This window comes from Mesoplodon densirostris, chromosome 8 (genome assembly GCF_025265405.1).
Source record: "Mesoplodon densirostris isolate mMesDen1 chromosome 8, mMesDen1 primary haplotype, whole genome shotgun sequence".
NCBI classification, from domain to species: Eukaryota; Metazoa; Chordata; class Mammalia; order Artiodactyla; family Ziphiidae; genus Mesoplodon; species Mesoplodon densirostris.
The window spans coordinates 33,609,542-33,636,899 of record NC_082668.1 but is presented as its reverse complement, the minus strand read 5'-3'; the positions used below and the strand labels follow the sequence as shown (position 1 = coordinate 33,636,899).

General features: G+C 36.9%; 1 protein-coding gene across 4 annotated transcripts in view; it reads left to right on the top strand.

Moving 5' to 3' along the window:
* Positions 1–27,358, top strand: part of ABI2 (abl interactor 2) — a 97,592-nt gene that overhangs the window by 28,093 nt on the left and 42,141 nt on the right. For all 4 annotated transcript variants that reach the window (XM_060107359.1, XM_060107357.1, XM_060107358.1 and 1 more), the window contains exons 2-3: positions 2,603–2,770; positions 24,600–24,776. In XM_060107359.1, the coding sequence (XP_059963342.1) occupies positions 2,603–2,770; positions 24,600–24,776 (345 nt within the window). The remainder of the gene's footprint in view (positions 1–2,602; positions 2,771–24,599; positions 24,777–27,358) is intronic.

The window sequence follows — 27,358 nt, the reverse complement described above, 5'->3', positions numbered from 1 at the left end:
GGGGAAGGTGGTGAGTTATAGATATACTGATACAGCACATTATACATGGTGAGGTGCCATGTAAACAGAAATATGGGTTTGGGAGAGATGGAAGTTAAGATGTAAATAGATTTAAAAATTCTGTGCTTGGAAGTGATAGCTAAGGAAGGAGTGAAATTTCTGTCTAAGGGTTGCAAGTACAGCAAGAAGAGTAGTCTGAAGACAGAGTCTTTGGGCACGTCTCCGTGTAGAGATAAGAAGTCAGTGTCATAAGGGAAAGTGAAGAAATAACAGAGTAGGAAGGATTAATCATTGCCTAGGATAGATCTTGGCAATAGGTCACTTTATTCTATGTAAGAATCTTTTCTCATAGGCCTATTTGTACTTACCATAGCATACATTATAATATTCCTCTATAACCCTATGATAATTTTTTCCTTTATCTAAATTTCTTCTTTTTTTCAGGAACTTAATCCCATTTAAGTAGGAATATTAGATAACTGGGTTGAGGTGTCATAGTGCCTTTAATGCATGAACTATAACTGTGATAATTAAACTTGGTTGTAGCAAAACATAAGAATATAGTCACAGGTGTTTACTTATCAGACGTTGTTTAAGAATTACAAAATAACCTCTATTACACTGCTGTTCACTATTTCTTACATGTAAAATAAGATATTGTAGCTTCTCTATTGTCATTTATAAGGCTTCTAGGTTAAAGTAGCAATTTTGATATCAGGTTTATTGAAATAGGTTCTGTTTGCGTTTATTCAGGTTTTTATTCAGCACTTAACTTTATAGGAAAACAATCTCAAACTTAGAATATGTGCTGCTGAAGCAAGCACAAAACTCTAAAACTTAGAATATCAGCTCTTGTAAAATTAGGTTCTCGTAAAACCTTAGTGAATGTACGAGGGTTGACTTATCCATACAGCAGATGTGCAGCAGCCTCAACACTTTAAAGCTTCATTTGGCGCTTAGAAATAACAAGAAAAATCTCTTGAGCCCAAAATTATTGCTTAAATAAGTGTGCAAATGTACAATACATTTCAGAAGGATTAAAAAAAATTGTTTTGGTGCTCTTATTCCTTACAAATATTCCTTGTGAGTAGTTGACTAGGACAGACCACTTAAAGTTTGTTCTTTTGTATTAATGCGTGCCTTATGGTTTCACAAAGTAATATAGCTTTACTCTTTCTGATAACGCAAGTATTTATGCCCAAGGTAAAAAAAAATTAGACCATATTAAAAATCATTAAAAGACTCACATTATATTCCTTACATTCAGAGAAAACTTGTGTTAACATTTTGGGCCTTACTTTTTCTGACATTTTTCTTGTGCTTACATTTATACATAGGCACCTACAAAATTAGGATGATTGTGTTAAGGTACTTTGTAACCAGCTCTGTTTCAATTAGTTAGTTCGTAGATATTTTTCCATATCGGTAATACATAACAATAATATTTTCATTACTGCATAAAGGTAGTATATGAATGTATTGTTTAATCAGTCTCATGTCTTTTTCTTTTTCACCATTAACTGTCAGTGAACATCCTTGTCTGTGTCTTTTTCTTACTTGACTGTTTTTCTAAGGTAAGTTTAGAAGTTTAGAGTCCTAAAGAAGTTTAGAGTCCTAAACTGTGTGGGAGAGGGGAGAGTGGGACATAGTAGACTTTGAACAGTTAATGACTACTCAAAGAGGTCATGACAGTTGTTAGATATAATGATTTATAGTATTAGAAAGTGGTTTTACATTCATTATCTTACTTGATGTTCACAACTGCTTAAAATATGACATGCTGTAATAGTAGAACTGACATTAAGATAAAAGGTTTCTGATTCAGACACTTGTGTACATTCTACTGAACCATAGAGTCTTTCTGTAGAACTAGGGCAAGAAAATGGTGTTTGCCAGCAGTATAGAATATGTAACTTTACAATTGCTTTCCTTTGTGGCCTTGGAAATAATCACTTGACCACTTTTTACTGTGTACTCTCCGTTTTTCAAGTAGGGTTTGTGGTATGTGGCAGTTTATGTTCCATAGGGTTATAATACTTAAGATGCTTGGGAAGAAAGTGTCCTTTTGTTACTTTTATTTTAATTTATCATTATTTATCATGATTATTACCATTTTATTTACTTCATCATTTTTATTTATCATTATTATTTTGTCATTATTACTTTAAACAGACATTTCTTTATAAATGCATTTTACATGTTAGAGAGAAAGGAAAAGAGGAATTCAGGAAAGTAGAAAAATGTACGCCAGAATTTACTCAATCAAATCAATGCTACATTTCCAAGCAGTGACCTTGAGAAGCTATGTACTGTACTTGCTGTCATTACTCAAAATATCCATCGGATCTCATTTTTTAAACAACAGCTTCGGGATTTTATTTGCATCTGTACAAAGATGAATCTATTCAACGTGAAAATATTAGTGAAGTCAAGTCAATAATTTAGTTGTTGGGTTTACATGAATACTGATAATTAGTTTTCAAAGCATTTTAAACTAGTGTGTGTAGATTCAGCAACATAATGGTTTTGATGAGTATTTTTGAAGATTAGATTGATAGAATGGGTTATCTTTGAAGTAATGATTGTTTGTTTGTTTTTCTAGTCAGCAGATAAGCAGCGAGCCCTAGAAGAAACCAAAGCCTACACCACCCAGTCCTTAGCAAGTGTTGCCTATCTGATAAATACCTTGGCCAACAATGTCCTGCAGATGCTGGATATCCAGGCGTCCCAGCTTCGAAGGATGGAGTCTTCAATCAATCATATTTCACAAGTGAGACCCCACTATTTTCCTATTTTGCCTATGAGGAACACGTAATAAACACAGGCAATCTGTAACGCTGGCAGCCTTTATTATGTGAGTTAACTCACATGTATGATTTGGAAAATACAAACTCAGTAGTAGGTTGTTTTTTGTTTCTCTCTTTTTGTCTAGTGATTATCTTCCTTGTGATTTTGATAGGGAAGTATACTTTGTTTATTTTAAACATCTTTTTAAAAAAATTTATTTTTGTCTGCGTTGGGTCTTTGTCACTGTGCATGGGCTTTCTCTAGTTGTGGTGAATGGGGGCTACTCTTTGTTACGGTGCGTGGACTTCTCATTGCAGTGGCTTCTCTTGTTGCACAGCATGGGCTCTAGGCGCGCAGGCTTCAGTAGTTGTGGCACGCGGGCTCCAGTAGTTGCGGCACACGGACTCTAGAGCACAGGCTCATTAGTTGTGGTGCAAAGGCTTAGCTGCTCCATGACATGTGGGATCGTCCTGGACCAGGGCTCGAACTCGTGTCCCCTGCATTGGCAGGTGGGTTCTTAACCACTGCATCACCAGGGAAGTCCCTAAACATCTTTTTAAAAATATATTTATTTATTTGGTTGCACCAGGTTTTAGTTGCAGCAGGTGGGCTCCTTAGTTGCGGCACATGGGCTTCTTAGTTGCAGCTCCACGGCTCCTTAGTTGCAGCAGGCAGCCTCCCTAGTTGCGGCTTGCTGGCTCCTTAGTTGTGGCACAAGGGCTCCCCAGTTGTGGCATAAGATCTCTTAGTTGCAGCATGCATGTAGGATATAGTTCCCTGACCAGGAATTGAACCTGGACCCCCTGCATTGGGAGCTCGGAGTCCTATCCACTGCACCACCATGGAAATCCTGGGAAGTCTACTTTAATGGTTTCATTAAAACTCAGTTGTCAAGTTAAAATAATCGGCCTTGAGGTGAGAATTTGCCTGCTTTCTTCCAATTTTTACCGAATTTTACACTTAAAATGTGATAGCTTGATGACTTGTTTAAATGCTTTTTTCTGTTACCTCAGTAATGGAAAGATTAAGTGACCTTATAAAATTATCTTTGTATAGAACTTAGAAAAAATTAATGTTATACTTTCTCCATTGTAAATGTCATAAAGAAGAGAGAAAAAAATAGGAAAACAAACCCTTTCTCCACTACTCAAACTCCTCCTGTTAATATTTTGGTATATTTCCTTTTAATATTTTTTTCTTCTAAATGATTTTTTAAATTTAGCTGGGATTATACTATATATGGAATTTTGAGTTCTGCTCTTTTAACTTAACCATTGCAACAAACATCTTCTCATGATGTTATAAGATCTTCATAAACATTTTCGATGGCTGCATAATGTTGTATATATATATCATCATTTTCATAACCATTCCTATATTTGGGACCATTTAAAATATTACTACAGTAAAAACCAATTTATAATTGCAAAATACATTTTTAAAAACATTAAAATGAAAAGATTTTGATCTGTCTGCTTCTCTTTGAAATCTTTGGAACTTTTCTATTTTAGCTCTCTTGCCATTTGAGTAACTTGGTGGTATTCAATTCTGTTTTTAGAACTAAATGATTAGAATGCTTCTGGAATAAAAAGAGTTTTAAAATGTGCATATTACCATTCTTCATATATCTTAAAAGTTCAGGACTCCTCTAAAATTGACTAATCCATCAATTTTTCAAAGTCTTGGGTTTAATTTATATAATTAAATATAGTCCACATAACTGAATCAGTTATGTAAGGTCTACCTTATATTTCTTCTTTTTTTTTTTTAACATCTTTGTTGGAGTATAATTGCTTTACAGTGGTGTGTTAGTTTCTGCTGTATAACAAAGTGAATCAGCTATACGTATACATATATCCCCATATCTCCTCCTTCTTGCATCTCTCTTCCACCCTTCTTATCCCACCCCTCTAGTTGGACACAGAGCACCGAGTTGATCTCCCTGTGCTATGCAGCTGCTTCCCACTAGCTATCTATTTTACATTTGATAGTGTATATATGTCCATGCCACTCTCTCACTTCATCCCAGTTTACCCTTCCCCCTCCCCATATCCTCAAGTACATTCTCTACATCAGCATCTTTATTCCTGTCCTGCCCGTAGGTTCTTCAGAACCAATTTTTTTTTAAGATTTCATATCTATGTGTTGGCATACAGTATTTGTTTTTCTCTTTCTGACTTACTTCACTCTGTATGACAGACTCTAGGTCCATCCACCTCACTACAAATAACTGAATTTCGTTTCTTTTTATGGCTGAGTAATATTCCATTGTATATATGTGCCACATCTTCTTTATCCTTTCATGTGTTGATGGACACTTAGGTTGCTTCCATGTCCTGGCTGTTGTAAATAGAGCTGCAGTGAACATTGTGGTACATGACTCTTTTTGAATTACGGTTTTCTCAAGGTATATGCCCAGTAGTAGGATTGCTGGCTCGTATGGCAGTTCCATTTTTAGTTTTTGAAGGAACTTCCATACTATTCTCCATAGGGGCTGTATCAATTTACATTCCCTCCAACAGTGCAAGAGGGTTCCCTTTTTTCTACACCCTCTCCAACATTTATTGTTTGTAGATTTTTTTTTTTTTTTTTTTTGTGGTATGCGGGCCTCTCACTGTTGTGGCCTCTCCCGTTGCGGAGCGCAGGCTCCGGATGCGCAGGCTCAGCGGCCATGGCTCACGGGCCCAGCCGCTCCGCGGCATGTGGGATCTTCCCAGACCGGGGCACGAACCCATGTCCCCTGCATCGGCAGGCGGACTCTCAACCACTGCGCCACCAGGGAAGCCCCTGTTTGTAGATTTTTTGATGATGGCCATTCTGACTGGTGTGAGGTGATACCTCATTGTAGTTGTGATTTTCATTTCTCTAATTAGTGATGTTGAACATCCTTTCATGTGTTTCTTGGCAATCTGTATATCTTCTTTGGAGATGTCTGTTTAGGTCTTCTGCCCATTTTTGGCTTGAATTGTTTTGTTGTTTTGATATTGAGCTGCACAAGCTGCTTGTATATTTTGGAGATTAATCCTTTGTCACATGCTTTGCAAATATTTTCTCCCATTCTGAGGTTTGTCCTTTTGTCTTGTTTATGGTTTCCTTTGCAATGCAAAAGCTTTTAAGTTTCATTCGGTCTCATTTGTTTATTTTTGTTTTTATTTCCATTTGTCTAGGAGGTGGGTCAAAGAGGATCTTGCTATGATTTATGTCATAGAGTGTTCTGCCTATGTTTTCCTCTAAGAGTTTGATAGTGTCTGACCTTACATTTAGGTTTTTAATCCATTTTGAGTTTATTTTTGTGTATGGTGTTAGGAAGTGTTTAATTTCATTCTTTTACATATAGCTGTCTAGTTTTCCCAGCACCACTTATTGAAGAGGTTGTCTTTTCTCCATTGTATATTTCTGCCTCCTTTATCAAAGATAAGGTGACCATATATGAGAGGTTTTATATCTGGGCTTTCTCTCCTGTTTCATTGATCTCTTTCTGTTTTTGTGCCAGTACCATACTGTCTTGATTACTGTAGCTTTGTAGTATAGTCTAAAGTCAGGGAGCCTGATTCCTCCAGCTCCGTTTTTCTTTCTGAAGATTGCTTTGGCTCTTCGGGGTCTTTTGTGTTTCCATACAAATTGTGAAATTTTTTGTTCTAGTTCTGTGAAAAATGCCAGTGGTAGTTTGATAGGGATTGTATTGAATCTGTAGATTGCTTTGGGTAGTAGAGTTATTTTCAAAATGTTGATTCTTCCAGTCCAAGAACATGGTATATCTCTCCATCTATTTGTATCATCTTTAATTTCTTTCATCAGTGTCTTATAATTTACTGCATATAGGTCTTTTGTCTCCTTAGGTAGGTTTATTCCTAGGTATTTTATTTTTTTTGTTGCAGTGTTAAATGGGAGTGTTTCCTTAATTTCTCTTTCAGATTTTTCATCATTAGTGTATAGGAATGCAGGAGATTTCTGTGCATTAATTTTCTATCCTGCAACTTTACCAAATTCATTGATTAGCTCTAGTAGTTTTCTGGTGGTATCTTTAGGATTCTCTATGTGTAGTGTCATGTCATCTGCAAACAGTGACAGTTTTACTTCTTTCTTTCTGATTTGGATTCCTTTTATTTCTTTTTCTTCTGTGATTGCTGTGTCTAAAACTTCCAAACTATGTTGAATAATAGTGGTGAGAGTGAACATCCTTGTCTTGTTCCTGATCTTAGCGGAAATGGTTTCAGTTTTTCACCATTGAGGACAATGTTGGCTGTGGGTTTGTCATATATGGCCTTTATTATGTTGAGGTAGGTTCCCTCTATGCCCACCCTCTGAAGGGTTTTTATCATAAATGGGTGTTGAATTTTGTCAAAAGCTTTTTCTGCATCTATTGAGATGATCATATGGTTTTTCTCCTTCAATTTGTTAATATGGTGTATCACATTGATTGATTTGCATATACTGAAGAATCCTTACATTTCAGGGATAAACCCCAATTGATCATGGTGTATGATCCTTTTAATGTGCTGTTGGATTCTGTTTGCTAGTATTTTGTTCAGAATTTTTGTATCTGTGTTCATCAGTGATATTGGCCTGTAGTTTTCTTTTTTTGTGACATCTTTGTCTGGTTTTGGTGTCAAGGTGATGGTGGCCTCATAGAATGGAGTTTGGGAGTGTTCCTCCCTCTGCTATATTTTGGAAGAGTTTGAGAAGGATAGGTGTTAGCTCTTCTCTAAATGTTTGATAGAATTCTCCTGTGAAAAAATCTGGTCCTGTGCTTTTGTTTGTAGAAGATTTTTTTTTAACATCTTTATAGGAGTGTAATTGCTTTACAGTGGTGTCTTAGTTTCTGCTTTATAACAAAGTGAATCAGTTATACATATACATATGTGCCCATATCTCTTCCCTCTTGCGTCTCCCCCCACCCACCCTCCGTATCCTACCCCTCTAGGTGGTCACAAAGCACCGAGCTGATCTCCCTGTGCTATGTGGCTGCTTCCCACTAGCTATCTATTTTACGTTTGGTACTGTATATATGTCCATGCCACTCTCTCACTTTGTCACAGCTTACCCTTCCTCCTCCCCATATCCTCAAATCCATTCTGTAGTAGGTCTGTGTCTTTATTCCCGTCTTGCCCCTAGGTTCTTCATGACCTTTTTTCTTTTCTTAGATTCCATATATATGTGTTAGCATACGGTATTTGTTTTTCTCTTTCTGACTTACTTCACTCTGTATGACAGACTCTAGATCCATCCACCTCACTACAAATAACTCAATTTCGTTTCTCTTTATGGCTGAGTAATATTCCATTGTATATATGTGTCACATCTTCTTTATCCATTCATCTGATGATGGACACTTAGGTTGCTTCCATGTCCTGGCTATTGCAAATAGAGCTGCAATGAATATTTTGGTACATGACTCTTTTTGAATTATGGTTTTCTCAGGGTATATGCCCAGTAGTGGGATTGCTGGGTCGTATGGTAGTTCTATTTTTAGTTTTTTAAGGAACCTCCAAACTGTTCTCCATAGTGGCTGTATCAATTTACATTCCCACAAACAGTGTAAGAGGGTTCCCTTTTTTCTACACCCTCTCCAACATTTATTGTTTGTAGATTTTTTTTTTTTTTTTTTTGCTGTATGCGGACCTCTCACTGTTGTGGCCTCTCCCGTTGCGGAGCACAGTCTCCGGACGCGCAGGCTCAGCGGCCATGGCTCACGGGCCCAGCCGCTCCGCGGCATGTGGGATCTTCCCGGATCGGGGCATGAACCCGTGTCCCCTGCATCGGCAGGCCGACTCTCAACCACTGCGCTACCAGGGAAGCCCCATCCTGACTCTTTATTAAATTCTCCTCAGTTATTCTATTTGGGTCTTCTGTTTGCTGATGGAGATTGGTATAGATGGTCTATTTCTTATAAAACTAATAGACTAAAACTTCCCCCTCTTTTCTTACCAGAATTGTCTATCAATGTATAGACAAACAAGAAGCCCTATTGTTTGTAGATTTTTTGATGATGGCCATTCTGATCGGTGTGAGATGATACCTCATTGTAGTTTTGATTTGCATTTCTCTAATGATTAATTATATTGAGCATTCTTTCATGTGTTTGTTTGTTGGCAATCTGTATATCTTCTTTGGAGAAATGTCTGTTTAGGTCTTCTGCCCATTTTTGGATTGGGTTGTTTGTTTTTTTTGATATTGAGCTGCACAAGCTGCTTGTAAATTTTGGAGATTAATCCTTTGTCAGTGGCTTCATTTGTAAATATTTTCTCCCATTCTGAGAGTTGTCTTTTGGTCTTGTTTATGGTTTCCTTTGCTGTGTAAAAGCTTTTAAGTTTCATTAGGTCCCTTTTGTTTTTATTTCCATTTTTCTAGGAGGTGGGTCAAAAAGGATCTTGCTGTGATTTATGTCATAGAGTGTTCTGCCTATGTTTTCCTCTAAGAGTTTGATAGTTTCTGGACTTACATTTAGGTCTTTAATCCATTTTGAGCTTATTTTTGTGTATGGTGTTAGGGAGTGATCTAATCTCATACTTGTATATGTACCTGTCCAGTTTTCCCAGCACCACTTATTGAAGAGACTGTCTTTTCTCCACTATATATTCCTGCCTCCTTTATCAAAGATAAGGTGACCCTATTTGCGTGGGTTTATCTCTGGGCTTTCTGTCCTGTTCCATTGATCTCTATTTCTGTTTTTGTGCCAGTACCATACTGTCTTGATTACTGTAGCTTTGTTGTATAGTCTGAATTCAGGAACCCTGATTCCTCCAGCTCTGTTTTTCGTTCTCAAGATTGCTTTGGCTCTTCGGGGTCTTTTGTGTTTCCATACAAATTGTGAAATTTTTTGTTCTAGTTCTGTGAAAAATGCCAGTGGTAGTTTGATAGGGATTGCATTGAATCTATAGATTGCTTTGGGTAGTAGAGTCATTTTCACAATGTTGATTCTTCCAATCCAAGAACATGGTACATCTCTCCATCTATTTGTATCATCTTTAATTTCTTTCATCAGTGTCTTATAGTTTTCTGCATACAGGTCTTTTGTCTCCTTAGGTAGGTTTATTCCTAGGTATTTTATTCTTTTTGTTGCAATGGTAAATGGGAGTGTTTTCTTAATTTCTCTTTCAGATTTTTCGTCATTAGTGTATAGGAATGCAAGAGATTTCTGTGCATTAATTTTGTATCCTGCTACTTTACCAAATTCATTGATTAGCTCTAGTAGTTCTCTGGTAGCATCTTTAGGATTCTCTACGTATAGTATAATGTCATCTGCAAACAGTGACAGCTTTACTTCTTCTTTTCCAATTTGGATTCCTTTTATTTCTTTTTCTTCTCTGATTGCTGTGGCTAATACTTCCAAAACTGTGTGGAATAATAGTGGTGATAGTGGGCAGCCTTGTCTTGTTCCTGATCTTAGTGGAAATGGTTTCAGTTTTTCACCATTGAGGACGATGTTGGCTGTGGGTTTGTCGTATATGGCCTTTATTATGTTGATGAAATTTCCCTCTGTGCCTACTTTCTGCAGGGTTTTTATCATAAATGGGTGTTGAATTTTGTCGAAAGCTTTCTCTGCATCGATTGAGATGATCGTATGGTTTTTCTCCTTCAGTTTGTTAATATGGTGTATCACATTGATTTGCGGATATTGAAGAATCCTTGCATTCGTGAAATAAATCCCACTTGATCATGGTGTATGATCCTTTTAATGTGCTGTTGGATTCTGTTTGCTAGTATTTTGTTGAGGATTTTTGCATCTATATTCATCAGTGATATTGGCCTGTAGTTTTCTTTCTTTGTGACATCCTTGTGTGGTTTTGGTATCAGGGTGATGGTGGCCTTTTAGAATGAGTTTGGGAGTGTTCCTCCCTCTGCTATATTTTGGAAGAGTTTGAGAAGGATAGGTGTTAGCTCTTCTCTAAATGTTTGATAGAATTCGCCTGTGAAGCCATCTGGTCCTGGGCTTTTGTGTGTTGGAAGATTTTTAATCACAGTGTCAATTTCAGTGCCTGTGATTGGTCTGTTTATATTTTGTATTTTTTCCTGGTTCAGTCTCAGAAGGTTGTGCTTTTGAAAGAGTTTGTCCTTTTCCTCCATGTTGTCCATTTTATTGGCATGTAGTTGCTTGTAGTAATCTCTCATGATCTTTTGTCTTTCTGCATTGTGAGTTGTTACTTCTCCTTTTCATTTCTAATTCTGTTCATTTGAGTCTTCTCCCATTGTTTCTTGATGAGTCTGGCTAATGGTTTATCAATTTTGTTTATCTTCTCAAAGAACCAGTGTTTAGATTTATTGATCTTTGTTATTGTTTCCTTCATTTCTTTTTCATTTATTTCTGATTTGAGCTTTATCATTTCTTTCCTTTTGCTAACATTGGGATTTTTTTGTTCTTCTTTCTCTTACTGCATTAGGTATAAGGTTAGGTTGTTTATTTGAGATGTTTTTTGTATTTTGAGATAGGACTGTATTGCTTATAAACTTCCCTTTTAGCACTGCTTTTGCTGCATCCCATAGGTTTTGGGTCATCGTGTTTTCATTGTCATTTGTTTCTAGGTATTTTTTGATTTCTTCAGTGATCTCTTGGTTCTTACGTAGTGTATTGTTTAGCCTCCATGTGTTTGTATTTTTTACAGATTTTTTTCCTGTAATTGATATCCAGTCTCATAGCATTGTGGTTGGCAAAGATACTTGATATGTTTTTAATTTTCTGAAATTTACCAAGGCTTGATTTGTGACCCAAGATAGGATCTATCCTGGAGAATGTTCCATGAGCACTTGAGAAGAAAGTGTATTCTGTTGTTTTTGGATGGAACGTTCTATAAATATAATTTAAGTCCATCTTGTTTAATGTATCATTTGAAGCTTGTGTTTCCTTATTTATTTTCATTTTGGAGGTCTATCCATTGGTGAAAGTGGGGGTTAAAGTCCCCTACTATGATTGTGTTACTGTCGATTTCCCCTTTTACGGCTGTTAGCATTTGCCTTTTGTATTGAGGTGCTCCTATGTTGGGTGTATAAATATTTACAGTTGTTATATCTTCTTCTTGGATTGATCCCTTGATCATTATGTAGTGTCCTTCTTTGCGTCTTGTAGTAGCCTTTATTTTAAAGTCTATTTTGTCTGATATGAGAATTGCTACTCTAGCTTTCTTTTGATTTCCATTTCCATGGAATATCTTTTTCCATCCCCTTACTTTCAGTCTGTATGTGTCCTTAGGTCTGATGTGGGTCTCTTGTGGACAGCATATATATGGGTCTTGTTTTTGTATCCATTCAGCCAGTCTACATCTTTTGGTTGGAGCATTTAATCCATTTACATTTAAGGTAATTATCGATATGTATGTTCCTATGACCATTTTCTTAATGTTTTGGGTTTGTTATTGTAGGTCTTTTTCATCTCCTGTGTTTCCTGCCTAGAGGAGTTCCTTTAGCATTTGTTTTAAAGCTGTTTTCGTGGTGCTTAATTCTCTTAGCTTTTGCTTGTCTGTAAAGCCTTTAATTTCTCTGTCGAATCTGAATGAGATCCTTGCTGGGTAGAGTAATCTTGATTGTAGGTTTTTCCCTTTCATCACTTTAAATATGTCCTGCCACCCGCTTCCGGCTTGCAGAGTTTCTGCTGAAAGATCAGCTGTTAACATTATGGGGATTCCCTTGTATGTTATTTGTTGCTTTTCCCTTGCTGCTTTTAATATTTTTTCTTTGTATTTAATTTTTGATAGTTTGATTAATATGTGTCTTGTCGTGTTTCTTCTTGGATTTATCCTGTATGGGACTCTCTGTACTTCCTGGACTTGAATGACTATTTTCTTTCCCATATTAAGGAAGTTTTCAAGTATAATCTCTTCAAATATTTTCTTAGTCCCTTTGTTTTTCTATTCTTCTTCTGGGACCCCTATAATTCGAATGTTGGTGTGTTTAATGTTGTCCCAGAAGTCTCTGAGACTGTCCTCAATTCTTTTCATTCTTTTTTCTTTATTTTGCTCTGTGGTAGTTATTTCCACTATTTTATCTTCCAGGTCACTTATCCATTCTTCTGCCTCAGTTATTCTGCTATTGATTCCTTCTAGAGAATTTTTAATTTCACTTACTCTGTTGTTCATCAGTGTTTGTTTGCTCTTTAGTTCTTCTAGTTTCCTGTTAAATGTTTCTTGTATTTTCTCCATTCTATTTACAAGATTTTATATCATCTTTACTGTCATTATTCAGAATTCTGTTTTAGGTAGGCTGCCTATTTCCTCTTCATTTGCTTAGTCTGGTGGGTTTTTACCTTGCTTCTTCATCTGTTGTGTATTTCTGTCTTCTCATTTTACTTTACTTACTGCGTTTGGGGTCTCCTTTTCGCAGCCTGAAGGTTCGTATTTCCCATTGTTTTTGGTGTCTGCCCCCAGTGGTTAAGGTTGGTTCAGTGGGTTGTGTAGGCTTCCTGGTGGATGGGACTGGTGCCTGTTTTCTGGTGGATGAAGCTGGATCTTGTCTTTCTGGTGGGCAGGACCACGTCTGGTGGTGTGTTTTGGGGTGTCTGAACTTATTTTGACTTTAGGCAGCCTCTTGCTAATGGGTGGGGTTGTGTTCCTGTCTTGCTAGTTGTTTGGCATGAGGTGTCCAGCACTGTGGCTTACCAAGTCGTTGACTAGAGCTGCGTTTTAGCATTGAGATGGAAATCTCTGGGAGAGCTTTCGCCGTTTGATATTACATGGCGCTGGGAGTTTTCTGGTGGACCAGTGTCCTGAACTCGGCTCTCCCATCTTAAAGGCTCAGGCCTGACACCTGGCTGGAGCACCAAGACCCTGTCAGCCATATGCCTCAGTAGAAAAGGGAGAAAAGAAAGGAAAGAAAGAAAAATAAAATAAAATAAAGTTATTAAAATTAAGAAAAAAATTATTAAAAATAAATAAGTAATTAAAGAAAGGAAAGAAAGAAGAGGGCAACCAAACCAATAAACAAATCCACGAAGGATAACAAGCACTAAAAACTATACTAAAAAAACAAAACCAAAACGGACAGAACTCTAGGACAAATGGTAAAAGCTAAGCTGTACAGACAAAATCACACAAAAAAGCATACACATACACACAAAAAGAGAAAAAGGAGAAAAAAATATATATTTAAAAAAAAAAGAGAGAGCAGCCAAATCAATAAACAGGTCTACCAATGATAATAAGCTCTAAATACTAAACTAAGATAATCATAAAACCAGAAACAAATCAGATGCAAAAAGCAAACCCCAAGTCTACGGTTGCTCCCAAAGTCCACCGCCTCAATTTTGGGATGATTCGTTGTCTATTCAGGTATTCCACCGTTTCAGGGTACATCAAGTTGACTGTGGAGGTTTAATCTGCTGCTCCTGAGGTTGCTGGGAGAAATTTCCCTTTCTCTTCTTTGTTCGCACAGCTCCTGGGGTTCAGCTTTGGGTTTGGCTCCGCCTCTGTGTGTAGGTCACCTGTGGGGGCTCTGGCTCACTCTGGCCAGAGGGGGAGGGAGGGGTACGGATGCGGGGCGAGCCTCCGGTGGCAGAGGCTGGCGTGACATTGCAACATCCGAGGCACACCTTGGGTTCTCCCAGGGAAATTGTCCCTGGATCACGGGACCCTGACAGTGGCAGGCTGCACAGGCTCTCGGGAGGGGAGGTGTGGATAGTGACCTGTGCTTGCACACAGGCTTCTTGGTGGCTGCAGGAGCAGCCTTAGCATTTCATGCCTGTCTCTGTTGTCCGAGCTGATAGCCGTGGCTCGCACCCATAGTTGTAGCTTGTTTAGGCGGTGCTCTGAATCACCTCTCCCCATGCACCCTGAAACAATGGTCTCTTGCCTCTCAGGTAGGTCCAGATTTTTTCCCGGACTCCCTCCCGGCTAGCTGTGGTGCAGTGCACTAGCCCCCTTCAGGCTGTGTTCACACAACCAATCCCAATCCTCTCCCTGGGATCTGACCTCTGAAGTCCGAGCCTCAGCTCCCAGACCCCACCCGCCCCGGTGGGTGAGCAGAGAAGCCTCTCAGGTTGGTGTGTGCTTGTCGGCACCAATTCTCTCTGCGGGAATCTCTCCGCTTTGCCCTCCGCACCCCTGTTGCTGCGCTCTCCTCTGTGGCTCCGAAGCTTCCCCCCCACCCACCCCCTGTCTCCGCCAGTGAAGGGGCTTCCTAGTGTGTGGAAACTTTTCCTCCTTCACAGCTCCCTCCCAGAGGTGCATGTCCCATCTCTATTATTTTGTTTCTGTTTTTTCTTTTTTCTTTTGCTTTACTCAGGTACGTGGGGGAGTTTCTTGCCTTTTGGGAAGTCTGAGGTCTTCTGCCAGCATTCAGTAGGTGTTCTGTAGGAGTTGTTCCACATGTAGATGTATTTTTGATGTATTTGTGGGGAGGAAGGTGATCTCCACATCTTACTCCTGTGCCATCTTGAAGGTCCCCCTTACCTTATATTTCTGTTAAATCCATCAGACCATTCAGAGGGATTTCTTGTTATTTAATATTATTTAATCTTAAATCTGAATTTACCCCTATAACGGTTTCTTCACATCCCATATAAACTTCTGTAGACATCATATAATTTATTGCTTGTTGTATTGCTGTGTCTTAAACTAAAAAAAAAAAAAAAGTATTGGTGAATTTTAATGAGCAAGAGGTAGATGTTTATTCTGAAAGGACCTCCTAGAGGAAATAGTCAGTGGCATTTTATTTTATTTTATTTATTTATTTTTGTGTGTGTGGTACGCGGGCCTCTCACTGCTGTGACCTCTCCCATTGTGGAGCACAGGCTCCGGACACGTAGGCTCAGCGGCCATGGCTCACAGGCCTAGCCGCTCCACGGCATGTGGGATCTTCCCGGACCGGGGCACGAACCCGTGTCCCCTGCATCGGCAGGCGGACTCTCAACAACTGCACCACCAGGGAAGCCCCAGTGGCATTTTAAATGATGGAATAGATGAAGTTGGTTTTCTGTAGAAAAAGAGATGTTGACATATTGCTAATCTGATATAGAATTTTGAGGTTTATACTTCAGAGCCTTAAAATTTCCACATGTTTGAAATCTTGGCAAAGAACTCAAAGAAGAAATTAAGAAGAAAAGTGAAAATGCAGAAGAGAAATTAATATATTAGAGTTCCTAAAAAGGAGGAACAACTTTTTATTAGTTTGTGAGATAATGTAGGAGAGATTGTTTGGGTAGATAATGGCAGTAGGAAAATGACAGTGAAAGTAATCATCTGTATTCTGATTAGAATTCTGTAGTTCTTTGGTAGAAAAGTGTAGCAACCTTAAGGAGGAAGGCGATTAAGTTTACTCTAAGTTGTAAGTATATGTATTCAGTTAATGAGAACATTTTCTTTTTGAGTATCACACAAATCCATTATATACTTAATTAATATGGTTTAATACTGTCTTTTAAAGCTGTTCTAATGGAATAAGTAAAAAATGGGAGAGATGAATGGATAGAGATTGGTAGGTCAGAAATAACAGGGGCCTGAGTCAGAGCTGTCAAGAATATGTTGAGCCTCCTTCCTTTGGAGTTGAGTGTCTAGAGGGCAATACTTGGAAAAGCAAGGGCTCTGCAACTCTACAACAGCTGTTAAGTTTATATGAAATATATTGAAGTATGTTGGATGAGGAGTTGAGTAGGAGAAATGGGCTGATAGAGGCTATAGCTAAGAAATGAGTAAATTTTTAAAAATTTATGTACTTTTAGCATTTAAGGATTGAAATTTTTTTCAGTTACATTTAATGTATGTAGAGTCCTTTGTTTTAAAAGTCAATTGAATATCAAAGCTCTTTGATGCTCTTTAGAATGAAATATGATTCCATAGTATAAGAGAAAATGTTTTCTGTTTGTAAAGCAAATGCTCAGTAAATACTCTGAAGCAAGAATTGGCAAACTTTTTTGTAAAGGGCTAGATAGTCCATATTTTAGGCTTTGTGGGCCACATAGGGTTTCAGTCTCATATGATTCTTTGTGCTGTATGTTTTGTGTTTTTTTTGGCCACGCTTCATGGCATCCGGGATCTTAGTTCCCAGGGATCGAACCCGTGCCTCCTGCAGTGGAAGTGTGGAGCCCTAACCACTGGACTGATAGCGAATTCCTGTGCTGTATGTTTTTAAGCAACTGTTTAAATATGTAAAAAGCATTCTTAGCTTGTGGACCATATAAAAGCAGGCTATAGGCCAGTTTTGGCATGTGGGCTATAGTTTGTAGGCTCTTGCTCCAAAATACTGGTTTTCAAATGTTTGGTACTTAAATTTTATTATTATTATGCTTTATTAAAAACATTATGTTTTTAGAGGGAGTTACAATGTTCTCAAGATATCTTGAGGTCATATTTATTTTTGCATTTGGAGCAAAAATACTAGGTTGCGAGAATTTAGAGAGAAGGTGGGGTTGAGGAGGCAAAGAAATGGAGGTTCAGTCAGGTCAAAGATGAGATCACACGTATATTGGAATGGTAGGTGTCAAGAGTTGCTGTTAAGGGTTGTCTGGTAGAGCGGTTAAGGACCAGTAGATATTAGATATCTGAGGTATTCAATTTCTTTCCTCATCAGTATCTTTTTCCTATCTCCTAGGTAGGAGCCTTACCACTTGTCAGCCTCCTAGTGCTCTAGCTCGTTTCTCCATTTTAATAGAGATGAACACTGAGTATTGGGAGGGAGAGGGTGGGGGATCTAAAGTTTACTCTGGTCCTTCTGCTGACTTGTGTGATATTTGACTTATTTGAACTTCAGTTTTCTCCCCTGTAAAATGATAGGACTGATTAGATGATTTATGAGCTGTCTTCCATTTTGAATTTTTATTCTCACAATTGTGAGATTCTCACAAATGAACTTGGTTTGTATTTGCTTTTTTCTTCTTTCTGTTCTGCTGGCTCTGCTGTTTACCTCAGTCTGCGCCCTACTCACCTCAACCCTCTATCACTCTGATGTAACTGAACTGTTTCCAGATTACTTTCATTTTGAATCTGAGGATGGAAATTCCACTGACTCTACCAACTATGTATCAGGAAGAAATAATTCAACAAAACAAAGTAATAACCCATTCTCTCAATGGCAAATGTTTTGAAAAACAAGATAGAGTTGATTATGAATATTTAGTATCAGAAACTTTTTGTACTAAAAAGACCATATAGTATTAGGTAGTGTACTAATCTATACCACACTCACTGTATCTGTAAGACAGTGTTAGGATAGGTTCTTGATGTGGGTTACCTTAGGTATTTTAAGGGTGTTAAATTTTAAAGAAATGCCACCTCTAGCTTTGTTGCTGTTATCCTATCAATTCTTTGGAAGCATATTATTTAAAAGATAAATGAAATTTTTAATGTTCAAGCCGAGAGTAAGAGTTAAATTAAAGTTAAATATTTTTCAAGAATGTGTAGTTGTCAGAGCAGACATTTAATTTTTACTGAATACTTGTATAAGCAAAGCACACAGCTGCTGTTAAGTCAGTATAGCATGTGTAAGGATGAATGCTATTTACTGTGTCCATGATTTTGTGTCCATTTCTGGTAAAGTAAAAAAAGATTTATAGAACATTATTCAAGCTAAAATTCTTATAAACTTGTAAATTAAAATTCTTCTCTTAACTACTAAAAACAGCCAATACTGTCTGTATTTGGTTCAACATGGCTTAGAAGAAGATCAAGAGAGGGCAAAAGGCAACATAAAGAACTTACAAAGCAGTGTTTCCCCCACCCTCCCAAGAGCTAACTAGAACTTACTGGGCCAGGTGTTGAAGTAGTTAGCACGTAACAAGTAGAGGAGATAGAAAGGAATGACTGTAAAATAATATAGGAATGGAAGCGATTCTTCTTAAGGGTTTAGGGACTACTAAAAGGCAATGGAAGGTCTAAACCCTGAGGAACTCACCATGTACGGTAATTTTTTGTTTAAAAAATTTCATGTAGGACTTCCCTGGTGGCGCAGTGGTTAAGAATCCGCCTGCCAATGCAGGGGACACGGGTTCGAGCCCTGGTCCGGGAAGATCCCACATGCCGTGGAGCAACTAAGCCCGTGTGCCACAACTACTGAGCCTGCACTCTAGAGCCCGTGAGCCACAACTACTGAGCCTGCGTGCCACAACTACTGAATCCCACGTGCCTAGAGCCCGGGCTCCGCAACAAGAGAAGCCACTGCAGTGAGAAGCCCGAGCACCACAATGAAGAGTAGCCCCCGCTCGCCGCAACTAGAGCAAGCCCTCATGCAGCAACAAAGACCCAACGCAGCCAAAAATAAATAAATAAATAATAAAATTTAAAAAACTTTATGTATATAGATTTGTTTAAAAATTCCCAATTTTAAATTAAGAAAATCCCACTAATGGTTATCAGTGTGTAATTATGTATAGAAAGTAGGATTTATACAGTTCCTAATTAAGTTTATATTTATAGTTTATATCATTTTATAAAAAATAAATAACTGAAAATTACCCATTCAGTTTGTGAATAACTAATTTGTTTTATGAAAGATGAATAGTGTAAAGCATATTTGTAATTAAAATAAGTAAATGCTTATTTGAAACATTAACTTACTAATGTAAAAAAATGGAGACACATTTTAAAACACCCAACTTAGTTGAGTTAACCCACTGTAGCTGTTTGACTGCAGATGTTTTCCCACACTGATGGGCAGCTGACTGAGGTAGTGCTATCCAGTACAGTCTACTTTCAATTATCTGTGGTAATGGGACAATGCATGGATAACCCTAAAGCAAAATACTTTATACATACCTTCCTGTCATCTGCTGTGGCCTGAGCATGTGCTTGGGTCCATGATGGAGGTGTGGGAGGGGGGCTCAGGCTTGCAGAGGAGCTGAAAGTCAAGGCCATGAGAGGTATTCTAGAGGAGCCTGGGTTTGGCACTGTGTGGTTGAAATATCATGGGGGGAGCCTGCAGCATGTGAGACCAGCTTGGCAATAGCTGTTAGAGGATGGAGAAACAAATTGTTAAGGAACTGTGGGAGAAAAGATATTTAACTCTTGCACAGTTGCAGCAATACTACTTGGTGTGTTTTTTGGTTAACAGGTAGCAAACAGTAATAGTATTAATAGCAGTGTACTTGCATTAGTTCTGGTCTTCTTTGCTAGTTAAACACATTTTCCACTTGCCATAGGTGAGTGCTATTATTGAGGCCTCTTCTAAATGAGAGTAAGTTTATTGGCATATAACTAGTAACTTTAGAAATCCAGGATAAGTGGAAAATACTTTTCTTACTATTAAAATTCTGACTAGCTATCAGTGTTGAATTTGTACTTCCAAAATTTAAATTCATTTCAGCATTGTAATGTCAAAGTATATTGTGAAGGCAAAGGCAATGGTGATTACTGAAAGCTACCAGTTTGATTTAGGAAAAACATACAAGCCATATTTAAAAATATGTTTGGGGCTTCCCTGGTGGCGCAGTGGTTGAGAGTCCGCCTGCCGATGCAGGGGACACGGGTTCGTGCCCCGGTCTGGGAAGATCCCACATGCTGCGGAGCGGCTGGGCCCGTGAGCCATGGCCGCTGAGCCTGCGCGTCTGGAGCCTGTGCTCCGCAACGGGAGAGGCCACAACAGTGAGAGGCCCGCGTACTGCAAAAAAAAAAAAAAAAAAAAAAAAAAAAAAAAAAGTTTTAGGAGCTTTACAAAAGTTCTTTTAAAACTGACAATTGGCTGTGAGTTGATGAATGTTGAAGCTGGATGTTAAGTATATGGAGGGTATTCATTAAATTACTCTAATTAGAAAATGATTGTATTTTCTACCAGAGAAATCTTTGAAAAATGTGAATTAGGGAATTGCTGAAAACTTCAGAGTCTTCTGGACCAAGCTTTCTCCTCCTTATTTATGTAATAGGTTTATTGTTCTCCATTAAAAGTTGTTATTCAAACTTAAGATAAAATCATAGCCATGTTCTGAAGGTATATTTGATTCTGTCTACGGGAACTCCTACAGTTCAATTCAGTGTGGTATTAGGATGGCAATTCACAAATTATACCTTTGGGTTTTCTTAACCATATATTACTTTTATTATTTTAGATGATTTTTAAAAGTTAATGACATCAAATATTGATATTTGGCAGTCACTAGAGGCATTAATCATAAATCAACTCTTGTACAAAGTTTGGAAACAATTGACATTTGAGAGTGAATAATGTAAGAGACAAATGAATTAGTCCTTCTTCTACATCACTGGTTCTCTGCCAGAGCAGTTTTACCCCCCAAGGGAACAATTGGCAACGTCAGACATTTTTGGTTGTTACAGCTTGGGGTGGGGAGTGCTATAGATATCTACTGGGATGCTTCTCTACAACCTATAATGCTCAGGACAGCCCTTCCACAACAAAGAATTATCTGGCCCAAAATGCTGATAGTGTTGCTGTTGAGAAACCCTGCTCTAGTATTCTTTTAGAGTAGACAACTAGAAACGTATAACCAAACTAGATTATTTTGGCTTCATATAGACATATGCTGTTAAGAGTTATGTTTTAAAATATGCCTTCAGTTTTAATGAGAATTAATATAAGAAGCAAAAAAGAACATTTTTCTCATAATTCCTTCAACCAGTTCCTTTAAGAGTTTAGTGCTGGGCACATGGTCACTTTTCTAATGAAGGGGTGTATATTTTCTTGTAACTCATTATTTATACTTTGCCTTCTCTACATAAGAACCTAATTTTATGCCCTATTGTAGCAACTATCCCTTATTTCGGCTTATATATAAAAGTTCTGTGATCGTTTCTTTTGCTGTGTTGGTCTTTCTTTTATGCTTACTGTAATAGCTTATACAGGTTTGGGCTGTGTGTTTATGTGTACATAAAGAAAATATATAAGTAATATGTAAGTGCCCCCAATCCCCAGGTATGATCTAATTGTTTTAATGCTTTTAAAAAAGTCTCCGTTTTTCCAAACAATTTAAAATATGTGCTTGTTATAAAATATAACTGTATATTAGTGCAAATAATAATGAAAAGTTACCCCTCTTTTCATTCTCCAGAGATTTATTTATATTTCTAGCAAGAAAATTTGAAATTTGAAGTTCCAGTTTGCCCTAAGTATAGAATTCTGTTATTGTTGATTAGGTTTACATTCTTTTGTTTTCATTTCTGAATAAAATAATTATATTTCTAACTAAGCAGAATGAAAACAATGTTGAAAGAGGATTACATTCTCTAATAAATTTTCTTTTATTGGTATAACAAAGACCAGTTATATATAAAAAATAAGTATCATATTTTGGGGCTTTTTGGTTATTTTGAAGTATAATTGCTAAGTATGAAATCTTCCTACCTCATATTTTTTTGTTTTGTTTTTGTTTTTTGTTTGTTTGTTTTGCGGTATGCGGGCCTCTCACTGTTGTGGCTTCTCCCATTGCGGAGCACAGGCTCTGGACACGCAGGCTTAGCGGCCACGGCTCACGGGCCCAGTCGCTCCGCGGCATGTGGGATCTTCCCGGACCGGGGCACGAACCCGTGTCCCCTGCATCGGCAGGCGGACTCTCAACCACTGCACCACCAGGGAAGCCCCTAGCTCATATTTTTAATAATTCAGAAAGACTCATTAAAAATTATTCAAAAGTAGAATATGATTAATTTCCATTTCTCTGAAGTTAAAAATAAGTAAACTCCAATATTGTCACTAATATTTTAGTGACAACCTTTTTTTTTTCTGTTATAGCTCCCTCAAGCAGTTGAAAAGGAAAGCAGATTTTGTAATTTTTCTAATATGCACCGAAAAAGTTCAAAACCTATTTTTGTCTTAAAAAGAAATAGTTAAAATGATAAGGTCACTACCTTGGCCAGTATTCGATTTGACGCTTCATTTAGGTATTTATTAGTTATGAACTTATAGATTCTGTTTCTTTTAAGATCTGTTGGTTGAAATGGGAGGCTTCAAATTTGTTTCAGGTTTCCTTCACACTTTAGGTAGTTTAGAAGGATAAATAATCAGTGTTCAGATTTCTTAAAGTTGTGTTTAATAATGTCATGATGGTTATATTTCATTTCCATTTCTGTGTTACTACCTGGTTATTCTTTAGACAGGGTAAACTGAAGTAGGTTTGGGGAGGAAATAGCAAAAGTATCTGTTAATTGCTGCTTGAGCCAGGAATGGTGGCAAGAGATGTGAACAAAATTTTAGTGAAGTATTTTTCAAACTTTTTAAACTGCAACTCACAGTTAAAAATACATTTTATATTCCATCCAGTACACAATTTAATGTATGTATTTATATACATAACATATTTTAAGAAAAAATACCTTACTATATATATGTTGTCTGATATTTCTGTTCTTTTTTTTTTTTTTTTTTTTTTTTTTTTTTTTTTTTTTTTTTTTTTTTTTTTTTTTTTTTTTTTTTTTTTGCTGTACGCGGGCCTCTCACTGCTGTGGCCTCTCCCGTTGCGGAGCACAGGCTCCGGACACACAGGCCCCGCGGCCATGGCTCGCGGGCCCAGCCGCTCCGCGGCACGTGGGATCCTCCGGGATCGGGGCACGAACCCGCGTCCCCTGCATCGGCAGGCGGACTCCCAACCACTGCGCCACCAGGGAGGCCCCGTCTGTTCTTTTTTTAATTTTTGTTTTATTTTATTTATTTATTTATTTTTTTGCGGTACGCGGGCCTCTCACTGTTGTGGCCTTTCCCGTTCCGGAGCAGAGGCTCCGGACGCGCAGGCTCAGCGGCCATGGCTCACGGGCCCAGCCGCTCTGTGGCATGTGGGATCCTCCCGGACCTGGGCACGAACCCGTGTCCCCTGCATCGGCAGGTGGACTCTCAACCACTGCACCGCCAGGGAAGCCCTGATATTTCTGTTCTTTTTCATTTAAAATAATTGCTGCTCACATCTCACTAAATTGCACCTTGCAGTTTGAAAAATGCTGCTTTAGTGTATTAATTACCCATGCTTAAATTCGCCCTCTCTCAGCAAATAGAAAACTGAGTAAAAACACGTTGTTATGTACTAAATTATATCCTATTTTGAACATTTAATAAATAAAATAATGAAATATTTTACAAACATTTTGTTATAAATATAAGCAGCATTGCCTCAATAAACAAGTTTCTCTGTAAAAAATGATTATTTTTAACATCGTATTTATAGTTTAGGCCTCTCTTTTTTTAATAAAAAATATTTAAACACTAATAGAATTTATACTAATAGGTTATTTTTAAATGGAACCAGATTAATCACTGGGGCATTCTTTTTTTTTGAGGATTTTTCTCTTTTTTTTGGCTGCACTGCACGGCCTGTAGGATCTTAGTTCCCCAACCAGGAATTGAACCCAGGCCCTCAACAGTGAAAGCATGGAGTCCTAACCACTGGACCACCAGGGAATTCCTTCACTGGGGCTTTCTTAATAAGGTTAAGTCTTAATGGAGAGGGGAAAAATTAGCATGTTCAATCCAGAGGTTGGCAAACTTTTTCTGTAAAGGGCCAGCTAATAAATATTTTATGCTTTGCAGGCCATAAGGTCTCTGTTAGTACTACTCACCTCTGCCATTATATTGTGAAAATATGCAAGCAAGTAGAATGACTGTGTTCCAATAAAACTTTGTTTATGGAAACTGAAATTTGAATTCCATATAATTTTCACATGTCAAGACCTTATTTTTCTTTTGACTTTTTTCAACCATTAAAAAAAATGTAAACACCTCTCTTAGCTTTTGGGCTATAAAAAATAGGTGGTGGGCCAAATTTGGTCTGCCAGCCATGGTTTCCCATCCCTTGCTTTAGCCTAGAAAGGGAGAAAGTCAGTATTGGTCCCAAAAGGAGAAGTTAGCAGTTGTGGTTAAGAATATGAATAACGATATTAAACTTCTAAGTATTTATATTTTTATTTTTCTGGATATTAGAGCTATACATTTTTGTGTTGTGTTTATGTTATATTTTGTAGACCGTTGATATTCATAAAGAGAAAGTTGCAAGAAGAGAAATTGGTATTTTGACTACCAATAAAAACACTTCAAGGACACATAAGATTATTGCTCCAGCCAACCTTGAACGACCAGTTCGTTATATTAGAAAACCTATTGACTATACAATTCTAGATGATATTGGACATGGAGTAAAGGTAAGTATAATTTTTGTCCAGCTTAAAAACAATAGCCCATAATGGAACTAACTCTTTAGAAAATTAAGCATTTATCTTTTCTTTCCAGAGGATCAAGTCTTGGCCTACTTGTAGTTCTGAAGATTTCTTACCACTATAACTATGTTATCTTTCTTTCTTCTTAGTGTTATGTTCTCAAGTTTTAAACAGTCATCTTTGACTGAATTGCTTTTGCTTAATCAGTTATGAAAATACCTCATATAGATCTGGAAATGAATGTGGTATTATACTTCTAATCTTTTAATGATTTAGTATGACTAATTAAAAATTATTCAGTATGTTATTAAAGTATTTGCTTTATCTCAAAAATATCAGCAAACTTTTGGCATTAGTTTTCAGAAAGAACATATATAAACAAACATGTACTTTGAATTTTTCTAAAACAAATTTATCTCAACATTTTGGGTGAGAATAATGTAGATAAAACTAATATGTGAATTAGTATTTCCACTGCTTTTGAGTAGATAGTCATTATATATTTTGGCTATCTTTTAAAATGTATTTAAGTGCCTGCTATGTATGTAAAGTACCATAATCACAACTGAGGAGCATATAACTTTCATTTAAATTGGTATTCGTTCTTAAGAAACTATTTAGAGCTTCAGCTAAGTATTAGGTTATTTTAAAGTTTGCATCTCAGCAGTGATTTGAAAGACAGTGACTTTTCAAATGTGATGCTGAATAAATACGTATATGCCTATAAGTGAAACTGTACAGTTCATGCAGTTGATTTGTGTCTAATATAAGCAAATTTAAATTTAAAAAATATACCTCAAACAAGTATGGCTAGAAATCAGTTAAATCTAACTTTAATGTAGATCTAGGTAAAAGAATATGTACAGTGTAAATTTTTTTAAAAAATCTTTTTCTTTCTTACAATTTTGATATAAGCACTGTTATCTGAAATTTGATATTTAATTTTATAATGAACACCTAATGCATTTAGTTTACAGTAATTAGAGCATGTTAAAATAGGATGTACAATTGGATGGATAATTAATAACTGAAATTTATTCTAACTTGGGGAAAATCTTTTGAGATTTATTTGAGGCTAACAACTGCTAATAGAAAATTTTAATGACAAAAAGGCACTTAGAATATGAAACATCATATTTGTACTTCCCCACTTACATAATGAAAAGGTGATCCCCCAATTCTTATTTAATCCTCAAGTAAATGTTCTTTAGGGAATCTGTAGTCCCTTTCATTTTTTGTACATTTTAGTGTTTAGGGGTCACTAATTTGAAGAAATCTTTAATAAAGTTGTTTTTAAATAAAAGTGTCATATAATTTCATCCAAAAACTCCTGTTCATGACACATTCTGCTTTAACCACTCTTTCTATGATCTACTGAAACATTATTTTTTAATGCTGAATGCTTAACTTGTTTTTTCTTTGTTTTTTTCCTTTCTCTTCACATCCTGAAGTTCCAACTAACCTTTCAATGCTTTTTTCCCTTACCTCTTTTATTTGCTCCATTTATGCATTAAGTGGTTGCTTAGATTTAAGGTAAGAGATTCCAGGGCTGGATTTCCATTCTTTGTTCTTATGTAGAATATTACATACGGGGAGTGAAGAGATATTTGGCACTTGACCTTTTAAATCCAACAAATAATTCCTCTTTTTTATTTTATTTTATTTTTGTCATGAAACTTTGTGTGTCTTCATGTTCCATGAGGGCAGATGTTTTTGACTGTTTTGTTCATTGACCTATCCTGTGTGCCTAGAACAGTGCTTGACACACATTAGACACTTAGTAAATATTTGTTGACTAAATGGTTATTTTGCAATGTCAATATATTTTGTGAAACTGAAATGTAAGTTACCCTGTCATAAAATGTCATTATGAAATAAAATTAGCTGTACTTTTGTAAATGTAGAAATTTTGTTTTGGATTGGAGGGCTGCTAATGTGCTTCATTTAACCCTCCCCCTGTGTAATAGCCTTTTTATTCTATAAATGGTGTGCTTTATTATATACCTTGTGGCCACTATGACATTATCTCTTGACTCTTAATTACTCTTAAAAAAAGTGAAAATTGGAAAATATTCAGTGTTTTGGGTGTTTTTTAAGTTGCAGTATCATGTATTTTGCAAAAAACAAAATTAGTCTTTTTATTCAAATTGCTATATAAATTATATATTTCAGTATAAACTCACTTTAAGAGGTTTTCAAGCCGAGTATTATATGCAAAACATCAAAAGCTCATGATAGTGTTTAACAAAATACAAGTTGAGAATTAAAGATATTTCCTTTTCTTACTTGTTTCAGTAACATTTTAGTATTTTGGAGGGAAAAATGGGAAAAGACATTCAAGAATAATCAAGAAGCCTGTACTAAAATTATTGTCACCAAACCGATCATGCATTTCATTTTTGTTCTTTTTTTCTTAGCTGAATTCTATAATTCCTTTTCAAATATGTATTCTTACCATATACCCTGTTGTTTGCCATGTCTTCAGTGTAGAAAGTGATAACAAGAAGACAAGATGACTGAGATCTGAATCATTAACTAGCTACTAACCACGGCCACAGAAAGTTGAC